This window comes from Acanthaster planci, linkage group LG11 (genome assembly GCF_054643075.1).
Source record: "Acanthaster planci isolate LZ-2023a linkage group LG11, COTS_SCS, whole genome shotgun sequence".
In the NCBI taxonomy this organism is placed as follows: Eukaryota; Metazoa; Echinodermata; class Asteroidea; order Valvatida; family Acanthasteridae; genus Acanthaster; species Acanthaster planci.
In genome coordinates this window covers 17,238,635-17,250,654 of record NC_141787.1, presented here as the reverse complement: position 1 = coordinate 17,250,654, position 12,020 = coordinate 17,238,635, and the positions used below count along the sequence as shown (strand labels likewise).

The 12,020-nt window shown below is 37.0% G+C and overlaps 1 protein-coding gene across 1 annotated transcript in view; it reads right to left on the bottom strand.

Annotated features, from left to right (window-relative positions):
- Positions 1 to 11,345, bottom strand: part of rapgef1 (Rap guanine nucleotide exchange factor 1) — a 35,715-nt gene extending 24,370 nt beyond the window's left edge. Inside the window, exon 1 of the mRNA XM_022229389.2 lies at positions 10,886 to 11,345. Coding sequence (XP_022085081.2) covers positions 10,886 to 10,925 — 40 coding nt within the window. The 5' untranslated portion in view covers positions 10,926 to 11,345. The remainder of the gene's footprint in view (positions 1 to 10,885) is intronic.
- Positions 11,346 to 12,020: the final 675 nt, after the last annotated feature.

Sequence of the window (12,020 nt, the reverse complement as noted above, 5' to 3'; positions counted from 1 at the left end):
GTTGAGTTGGTATCAAAAGATGGGTTAACTATAATAACAGAAATCATGAAAGATACAGACTGGCATTGTTAGAGTAAATTCTCATCACTATGGTGAAGTGACACCTTAAACAGCTTAATATCATCTCTCATCTATCTTCAACCAACTGTCAAAGTGTATTTACAACTAGTATCCCCAGCTCTAACAATGCCCCGAACAAATCCCACCAATAACTACCGGTATGGTATACAATACGAGTTGGCGTTTCAATTTGTGTAATCAAACACAAGCCTTAGACAAGCTCAAACCATTTGCAGAAAGCCAGTCTCAATGAACCAATCCAAAATGTCAGCAGTTACTTAGTAACAGTGTAGGTTGGCATGCTACACTCCAAGACCACTTTTCCCTGTGAAGCTATCAATCTTAATTAAACACAGAGCTCAGGACACTGACAACGAATGACCAACAGAATAACATGGCTTGAAGTAGGGTATGCCATTTAGAAATGTGCATTCATGCATACATTATCTCACTAATTATCACTACAAATCATCTCCTTTCATCCAAACATCAGGTAGGAATAACAACCCTCGCAAATATTCCATCGATACTTATGCCACCTCTTCAGCTCTTCCCATCAAACCAAGGTAAACAATAAAAATTGCATAATTATCACTGGCCCATGAAAGGCAATTAAACTACATGTATTTTAAGAAATACTGTTAAGATGCTGTTGAAACAGCAAAGAAAAACATGGAGATTGAGTTTGCAGTAGTGCTGTATTTCTGTCTGAAACAAACTGGGCATTACCATTGACGTTTACATGTAATATTTTACAATTAATCCCTCTATCCGCCTTGAGCAAAAGCTATAAACACTAGTAGTTTCAACTTCTTATATTTTATGGTACATGTACCGGTATGTTAATTCAACAAGATAACTGATCACAAGAAATAAGACAATTTCTAAATTTTGCCAGTATAAACCTATCCCCTTATCAATCATCCTTTGTTCCTGGAATTGACATGTGTAAACAAAGTAAAATTTCTCATAGGACAAAAGACTCTGCTTATCCACCATTAATTCAACAAAATTGTTTACTCTTCATAAACTGATCTCTCTAGCGGTTCAGAAAAAAGTAAACAGACATGAATACTACCACTATGTGGCCGAGATTATCAACAGGAAGCCAGAACACATGTCAAACATATTGGTTGAAAAGTTTAGAGTTAAGATGTACATGTACCCTGTTGACAGATTATGTGTCATGCCACATTGCGCAAGAGTTATTTGAACACTTAGAATGTACATGTACAAGTACATGTACCTGTAAGTACATGTACAAATAGGTTTAACACCAGCATTCACTGAAAAGGGAATATGTATCTGCACTTTTATTGCTTAATTAATAAAATGTACTCTTGCTGTGCCAGCAGTGGTAACTAAAAAAAGACCTGCGGTACGTGTACCACATTGGGATGGAGTTACATGTACCTGTACTAAAGACAGATGGACAAATGTCTCTACGGTAAGCCTGAATGGCTCCTGGAAAGAACATTATCCACATGCCATTTTAAAATTCTGGTCAAATAGCTACTTTCCAAGAATGCAAGTTTGTACCAACTACATAGCCACAGGCAAATAGTACCCCAATATGTCTGCTGGCCTATTCTATTGTCCCAGTTATATGCAAATTGGTCCAGATCTACATTCACCTGTAGTGTAGCTGCTCAGCTCTCTGCTGTCTGGTTACTAATTAATCCCATTATTGCAGCCACAAACCAAACACTCAGTTATAAATTATATCTACATGTATGGTGTATCTCAGGTACAGGTATACATGTATGTACATCATGGAACAAACATGCAATGTGTAATGATTACTTAAAAGACTCCAAAGCAGAGCAGTAATGCTGAATACTAACCATGTGATTTTTTAAAAATTACATTACAGGCTAATGCACAGAATGAATGGGTGTCAAATACAACACCAACCACACAATGTACCAGTACTACCTGTGTATATGATTTCTTGTTTATTTTACCCGGTAGGTAATTTCCTTGACAGAGCAATTAAACATTTACTCTGATAGTCTGGATACAGTTGGGGGGGGTTTAGGATGACGGCCTATGTTCAAAAACATGCACAGGTACACATGCATGTCTACTTTGATATAAAATAAACACTGATTCATGTTCCTCATTCTTCACAAAGTTAACACAGAATGTCACGTACCATACTAGCCTCCCTACACAATTACATAGTTGTGGTACGTTTTGTGGTTTGACCAAAATTCAGAGAGAAACCCCTTGCACAACCTACTCTATCAGAACTGCCTGGCAACAACAAAAACAGTAGGTGGTCAATCTCGAATACTGTAATATCTAGTCTGTACCAGCCAAAACTACATCCAGACAAAAACTGAGAAGTCTATTAGAGCAAATCAATCATTTCCAGTCATGCTGGTGGGTGAATTCTCCACATATGGTATGTTATTTTGATCTATCCATGTTTACCCTTTATATGTACAATATAAAATGGCTGTGTAGACAAACCAATACGGTTGAAACTAACCAATTTCAATCTTTACAGGTGTGCCTTCATGAGATTCTATAATACCTGGTATCCCTCCCCCCCAAAAAAGTACAGCACATACAGGTCTAGTTTCAAAGATATTTTGGATCCCACCCACACACATAGTACACAAACCACATTTTAAATAGAAGTAACAACTGCATTGACTTTGATTTCTCTCCAAAAACACTGAGATGGCTTTGATGGGGCGGGGTACTGGTAGGTATGAATTATGATACATTAAAATTACTATTTCTCTATCACTGCAGTCTGATACAGTTTGATGAAATAAATTTCTCGGGCTACTTACCTGAAATTTTCCTTCAACACAGACTCTAACTCCAGGTCCAACTTTTAAATTTCACTGCAATCCTTTGCTTCTCTCAATCCATCTAATATTCTTTACTCAGAATTCACTTAATCCCAACACAATTGACTGAACAGCTGGGCAAAGTGGGTTTACAATCCAGCAGTTGTATAAATTGCAGCAAGAAATTATTATCTCAAATAAACTAGCAGGATGAAACAACTTTCATGTCACCTCGACAGATGAGCATAGCGAGAATGACAAATCGCCATGGATATAGTACCAACCATTTCAACGGTGAACGGTGAATAGAACGGAGCAATCAATACACCAAATGAGGTATACATGTACAACAAACGTCCAAAATGGGCAACAAAAGCTAAAAAGTGCAAGGACAAACTGACTCAATGATAAACAAAGTCTTGTTTCTCATTAAAGAATCCTGTTTTACATCAGTCATATTTTACACTTTTTACAGGGATTTAAATCCATTTTCAACCTCAATTTAGTTGCACATTGATGTTTTGAAACAGCATGACTTTTAAAACATCTTAATAAAAGAACATCCTTAAGAATAAATAATAATGCAATTATAGAGAAGTTTACAATAAAGTAATAAATTTAACTCCAAAAATTTAGAAACTATTTGACAACTGCAAAAAATGACTTGATAGAAATCCCAAACCATTGGTACAGTACTTCTTAGTAGTTCTATTCCTACACAGCACCTTCCTGACATTAATTAAGCCAGCTTTCCACTTGAATGAAGATTTCTATGCTCCATATCTTTCCATATTAAAAAATGTTGGAATGGAAGTCAAGTGTGTCAATTTGTTCAAACTTGAGTGTTGGAATATTATGATAGGAGAGTTGTATGTTACATATATGCACGGTACTCTTCAAATGGTACCCGTAGAAGTAATGAATGCAGAATCATGGAGCCTATTACCACTGCACTCAGGTTAGTTTCACTGCCAATGAATTCATTCCAATATATTGACAGGCTGGTCCCGCTTTGATGCATTGCCCATTGAATGTCATTTATCCTCTTGCCTTCTGGACACCTGACAAAGGGGTTGATCCCTTTCAAAAGTCCAGATGTTTCAGGAAAGTACTAAATATGAATACAAGTGTGGAATTTCAGACATTAAAAAACACCAAATTGATACTAATCAGCATTCCAGCAATATTCTAATGAATTTTTGGCACGCACCTTCCCAAACCAAAAAATGATTAGCAACACACATGAACATGTACCTGCACTGTACATCGTGTTCAGTTTCTTATCCAAAACCAATGTGTTTTGATGAGGCAGAACATTCGAAAGTGAAAAACAAGTTTCTGGTACATATACATGTACCATTATTCACCAAGTTATAAACAACTATCTTACTTTTTCATGCAAAGATGCATAGCCAAACAGAACTTAAAGGTACCCTTGGCCTACTCAAGTAATTTTTATGAGAAACATGACTTCAGATCTGCGGGCCACTAAGTCTTGAAAGCAACAGCCCATGTCTAGTCAATGCACATGTAGGGTCATATGGGCTAAAACCATTGTTAAGTGAGCTATAGGAATCCCCCTTTTGTGAGACTAGCATTCCACAATGCCTGAGTCATCCTAAGGGTTGGTTGTGAAATGTGTTGATTTGGGGGAAAAATAGGCTTACAGGAACATGAACATGTCCTAGAAAACAGAGTATGGGTGTAGTCTACCCGTGTGCACTGACTTCAAGAAGCACCGGTATGAGCAGACTTGGTACCTTCAAAACAATTTTAACTTGACATTCTTGCATGCCTCAATACACGAAAAAAATCCAAGTGAGTCAAAAAAGTGCCTTTTTCTCTTTCTCTTGACTTCCAGCAATTCTCAACTTCCCCCCCCCAAAAAAAAACCAAATAACAAAATCCTTGGTTGTGAAGGTAGGGTGACTGATACTTTTCTGACTAAATTACCGTGTATTGGCCACATCCCGTGTAGGTTCATAAAATGAGATGATAAGATCCATAAAATGAGATGATAAGATCCATGTATGCATTGAAAATAACCACACAATGGTATGGATGATACACCCGAGAATACTGCTACACTTGTGGCATAAACTTAAAACAACAAAAATCCAATTGCTGATTTTTTTTTTTTTTTTACATACTGGTATGTCTCTTGGGTCACAAGAAATTCATTGCACAGGTGTTCAGTACCAACCCTGTACACTGTACTAGTCTGTACATCTACATGTACCGTACATAACAAAAGCATACCTGCAGATTTCTCCGATTTTGATGTGCCATCAATAACAAGTAAAATACCAAAAGGTTCCCTAGGTGAGCACTGGTCATCACCACTCAACCACTTTAGCCTACTATCTCATGACAATTCAAATCTTATTACATGTACCTTGATCCCTAAAGTTCCTGGTTGCATACATGTATTTGACCTTAGACGACCCTGTTGCGCTATAAGAATAAGGTCATGGAAACCAAAGTGAAAAGTATGCTGCATTCTATTGACAGTTACAGTGTGCAGTGCACTTGCAACACTGATTTTTAAACAGGTATAATTTTCCCTTAAGAAAATTTCAGAATTCAGCTACGTGTATAACCATCAAATTTTGCAACCAGATTTTGAACCAAAAGCCAACCTTCAAAGTACATTCATACATGCACATTAACGAGTGTCATATAAGACTGACAAATTTCCTTTAATCCACTGCTGACAGTTTTGAGCCAGACAGGCTATACAAAGGCCTTACATCATTTCTACAATACATCTCTGGCATTAATCGAAATCCTTTCCATCGATTTGCAAAGCCTTGAATTTCATGGCTTCAGCGATTCCCTGCTTCTGATGTCTGTCCTGACAGGAACCACTTAGGTTGGGCAGACTTGACCAGTAAAATTACCCTATAGGATTACATCTAGCCACACCATTTAGAAGACTTGCTGTTTATTTATGGAAGCAAATTAAAATGATCCAGTCACTTTAGGTTTGGTGTCTCCTGAGACAGTGTGAGTCATGCTTACATGTAAAGGCAGATTGGGCAACCCAAAGATACTCATATCATCCCAAAATTTGCCCTACTTTTGATTTTTTTTTACTCCCTCCTCTGCATAGGATACATACATGTATTCACCATCAACATTCACGAGTGCAATGTCTGCATAATTCAAATTGTACATCTGTAATGTACATTTAGTCAACAATAATAAAAATCCTGTTTTTTAAACCCAAAATATCATTTTTTTCCTTTAAATCTGATTTTTTTGTTATTAATTGAAATCAGTTTTTTTATCGATCTTTGTGTAGTTGTCCAGATGGTTTTTGGTCCAAAAGTTCAAGACATGAAATACTGAAGGACACACTGCTGACTGCTGAGGTTAAGTTTATCATACATGTATGCTGAACTCTATGATACATAAAATGTTTATTCCAACATGTACCCCTAGGAGAGTTTGTGTGTATTTGTGGGTTTTTTAAATCAAACACAGAAGTTTGCTAAGTCCAGTTACATTGTATGATGAAATAAAACACAAATTCTTGGTATGAATAAACTGCTGAATGCAAATTTCAATGATAAAACAAGATGATTAAACTTCAAGATCGGTGTCTTGCTTCTTCAATTGGGATAAAACTCCTGTACTTGTAACACATGACATGCCTAATGTAACACTTCGAGAGACTTTATCGAATAAGTAGGCCTACACATCTTTGGTGTTCCAATTTTCTTGATACATGTATTTGGAAATGCTGCATTATATGCGTTCCCATGTAAATGGTATGACTAGTGAATTACATACATGCATGCAGTACATCCAGTTGTAGCAAATGGAGAGTGGTGTACAGGTACATGTATGTACATGTTCATCAGGCACACATGTACATGTATGTACATGTTCATCAGGCACACATGTACACGTTCATCAGGCACACATGTACATATATGTACATGTTCATCAGGCACACATGTACATATTCATCAGGCACACATGTACATGTATGTACATGTACATATTCATCAGGCACACATGTACATATTCATCAGGCACACATGTACACGTTCATCAGGCACACATGTACACGTTCATCAGGCACACATGTACATGTTCATCAGGCACACATGTACACGTTCATCAGGCACACATGTACACGTTCATCAGGCACACATGTACATATATGTACATGTTCATCAGGCACACATGTACATGTTCATCAGGCACACATGTACATGTTCATCAGGCACACATGTACATGTTCATCAGGCACACATGTACATGTATAGTAAATGTTGAATAAGTGTATTAAAGAGAAACATTATACACAAAATCACCCACTTCTGGTTGTGTGGGAACTGAGAAATGTTTTAAAGGCATCAGTATTTATTCAGCCATTTCTTCCTTTCAATTACCCAAAAGAATTTAAGATTTCTTTGAAAGTTTTTTAAGTGATTTAAATCAGGATTTAAATCAACCAGCCATGAATTTGTTTTTGCAGCCTAAAAGTAAATTTTATCAAACAAAACGAGCATGCCCAGCCCAGCATCTAGTATTAATCTGCACATATTTGGAAATCACAATGGTAACATTAAAAATTTTGTAACCCCTCATGATTTTTACTGATCCTTGGAAAAGAGCTAAAGCATCATCATCACTGTTTATTAACAACATATCAAAGGCAACAATCCATGCACAAATGACAATGGAAGAAACTGAATATAAGGTTATAAATATGGAATTGACAAATGAAATCCACCTTGCTCACCTCGGGAAGGTGGCATTCAAGGAAATCACCCAAGGTGGCTGGTGGGAAAAGGCAGAAATGTAAAAAATAATTGGAGGAGATGACAGTAGCACAGTATCATTGCACTCACGCCGCATGCATGTTAAAACTTGAAAGATGCAACTGTGAATTCATGCATTCAGCAAGTCACAACGACCCCGTCAGTCCAGTAGCCATTTAATGTGCAAATACATGCTAAGTGCGTACATGTACTGCACATACAGTGTACTGTAGAACCTGTATGCAAGGATGTACATGTACCGTATACCACTACAAATTACAATAATGCCTTCTTATCCCAGTAGACAAGTCAGTACATGAACTAACTAAATACACATGTGCCTCATCTAAAATAGACAAATATTCATCACAGCTACAAACACAATGAGCTGTCACAAACAACTTTGAACAACAACTCTCCCTTTAACTTGACAAAAATATGTCCTGTTGTTCTTCCTTCTGTACAGGATTTAACGGTAAATTTCCCCTTTCCTTTATTATGATAACACAATGTCCCAACTCACTTTCCTCTGGCACACCAGTTAAGAAAACACATTGGCATTAATAATGAGCACTTTTTACTTTCAATAAATGCCTTGGAGCAACTGAACTAAGTGAAGGGATAGTTGTTACGGTTGTGGTTGGGAAACTATTGTTACTTTACTCAGAAACAGAGATACATGTACATGTACATGCATATACCCAGGATTACAAAGTGAATGCACCAGCGATCATCAAGGGCAGAAAAAAATGATGGAACAAAAGAAAACCAGGCTATCAAAATACCACCAGGGTACTTTCAATGGGAAAACCTCACCAGCTTTGAAGGTGTGTGGGAAAAAAGTCAAATACCTATCAGATTAGCTGGAATATAACAATCATTCCTAACTATCAAATCTGTACCAAATATTTACAATCAAACAAAACAGCTGCGACGATGTCTCAATTCCAAATCGGTATTACAATGGGGATGAAGAATTTGAGCCTTTTTCATTTCAAATTTGCTTACAAAAATTAAAAGAGAAGAAAAAGGTCCCCCAACAAATATTCAAAGAAAAGTTCCTGAATGCAAATGGCTACATGTACATGAAAGGTGTAGCCAAGGATTTCATAAAATGAGGAAGTGTACATTATTTGTCAAGTTCTATGGCTAGTTTGCTACTTCTCCTCAAAACTGCTAATTTCTTTTTGCTTTCCAATTATGAAAATTGAATTTACTTCTTGTACACAAATGTTCAGCAATTTCGGAGCCTTAAGAAGAAAAGCACAGCTGAGGTTAATGACATTTGCTGGAGATGCAATCTAACCTACCCAAGGTCATCTCTCCATGTACATAAGCACACTTGGCAAACACCAATACAGTACTGACTATGGACTTTATCCATTTTAGCTGATTCACAGAGCTGTGGCATTGTCTTCAAGATTTGAAAATATGTACAAATTTTCTCCCAAAATAAGTCACTTCCTTTTCCTTTCATGATTTCAACAAAATTACATACATACATGTCTGTACTAGTACATGTGCACGTATGTTCCCAGAGCTGAATCAAACCAAAGAGATCCCTCGCATTAAATCCGTAGGAATTAATATTTAATAAGATCAAGTGTGTTATCTTGCCTTGCATACCATTCATACTTCACCTAGGGAACCCCACTACATATTACAGGTACATGTAAGCCCATTCAGTCACTGCCAACCATATCAATTACTTTATACACTGTACATTCACTACCAAAGATATCTTCTCCAGGTAAATGGACAAGCTGGTGCCAAGCAGAGAGCATATAGTCTTCATTACTACACAGAACTCTGAATACGCAGCTGTGATGAGCTGACATGGAGACACAAGTGGCTGGACTGTTCAGGTTAAGAAATTTTTATTGAGGTGGACTCTCAATAAAATCTAGGCTGATTTACTGAATGCTGAAAGGAGAATGATGGCTTTTACTTCACCATTTGAAAGACATATTCTTCCATGAATTACAAATTCCTCAGAAAAACATAAAATTCAGAGCATTTGCATAGTACATGAGAAAGTAAACGGTACAAGCATTAGAGGGCCAAGTCTTCTATTTTCCTTCAAGAGTAGTCATCAGGCGGTAGAGTAACATCTTTTTTCTGCCTTTGCACTAGAAAATGAAATTTAAAGAAATTGTAACAAACTGCATCTCATTCATACAATGTACATGTATGTTAGCACTAAAGTTAATCAAACACAAGCAGTACGCCTACATGTACATGTATCCTGAATGTCCTTCTTGTTAATGCTCTTACATGTACACAGAAAACATGGAAAACAAAGATAAACATCACTCTATTGTAGTTTTGTCTGACTTTCTGATTAACACCTCATATCACTCTTCAAGACTGTACGGTAGGTACTGGTCAGACAACAGGCCAATACAGCCGTTTCACAATAGTGCGCCACCATGAGTTTGCAATGTGTTGGCCAATCACAGTGCGCAAAATTTGTTATTTTCATGTAGTGTCTGCAAACACACGTCCTCAGGCTAGTATATGTATGTAGCCTAAGCCCTTTGTGAAAACACATACATGTATGAAATACTGATTAACAGATTAATTAATGGAAAAAAGAGTCCATAAGGCCTACTTTCCATAAATGTCTCAGTGATGACAAGTTCATATTTAATTTTAAGTTAAAAAAAAATTATGGAAAGGGTTCCATGTATACATGTACGGACAACACTCGATACCCCAGCACACAAACATATGAGACATATCTGACAATAAAAAATATGTCAAATCTTCGGAATTTTTTTGGCTAAATTTTACGTTATCCCTTTTGGGAAGTCCATATACATGTACGGACGCCAGTAATTATTCCCTAGAGTGACCTAGAGGGAAAAACCAAGTCGTCACATCAAGTCAATTTAGAAAACACTTTCAGACTACTCTCATAGGGTTTGTGCACATGGTGTCAAGTGGCATCCCTATATGGAACTCTTTCCTCATTATCTGACAGCTGTTACTTAAATGTTGTAGACCTACAACATTTTATGGGAAAATTAGTTTTGTCCGTTTATGGAACTCTTTCCAAAATTTTGTTGGTCTGAGTGTCAGTCTGTAGCATAACATACCTCCTGGTCAGATCATAGGATCAGATTCACAAATTAACATTAGTCCATAAATGTAGAAAATTTAAGACAATTTAAGTTATGATAACTAGGCTAATCAACTGAAACTAATGTTATCATGGATGTGCAAGATTGCCAGTTCAAAACTTACCACCCTTTTCTTTGACTCTCATCTTTGCCGGTGAAGACATGTTGATCTCACAATTTGGGAGTCGTCTGCAGACGCTATCTGAAGCACACCCTTTATCCACTTACATGGTGTCTTTTCAATCAAAGCGACCAGTAAATGAAGATAATTTGGTGATGAAATTCTAGCAATGATAACTAATGTTAGATGAGACTAACTGCGACTGTGTGGAACCTGAAGGACAACTTTCGACTACATAAGCCAGATCTTTCGACTACGAACATCTGTAATTAATCTCCCTTTATCATCATACGCAGTTCACAACAGATATCCAAGTACCAAACACTCAACATATACAGTGCATGTTTTCACAACTTTCGAAGAGTTTCTCTGATTTAGTTTCGGTTTTATTCCGTAGACGATGCACAACCATGCGATCCGAAAGGCTTAAGCGAAACATACTTCCTGATTGGGATCTCGATCGAATCCCGTACTGTTGGTACCCGGCGTAGGTAGTACAATTTCAAGACAATTGCCTAAGTTACCGGGGAAAACTGTGCCTGGTGGTTATTTGGCCAAAGGGGGCGCTATGTAAATTTGACGAAGCAATAAATCGGTAGCCAAAACCGTGCTCTAAGGGGGGTGTTGGTTGGGGACGGAGGAGGTGAATTATTTTTGCCCTCGGAAAAAATAACGAAGAGTGCAGTATTATAAATTATCTCAAGCGACTCGTAGCAACCCTTCTTTTTTTCAACGAATGTAATAACAGGTTGATTGAAAAGTTTTGCCACATGTATATTACAATGATTAGAAATTTCATTTAGACGAAATATTGCATACAGAAACTCGGCATTAGCTATAAAAAGCAGTACCTTGACAGACTGAAATTCCACAATTACTCCCTCCGATAGAATTTTGTCTTCAGTCGCAGAGTTTTTTAATTCCCGTTTTAATTCTTTTCCAAATTTTCCATCAACTCATTTTTCTCAGACGTTTAGTAAGATGAACCTGATTCCAATAACACACAATTTTGGTTTTACCCAACCACTGAAATTTTGGACACACATAACATTTTTGTTCAAAGGGGTCCTGTCATTCCTTTGAAGCTCCTCTCTCCAACAGATAGCAGTTTTCATTGACATAACTTTTGAGGAAAATA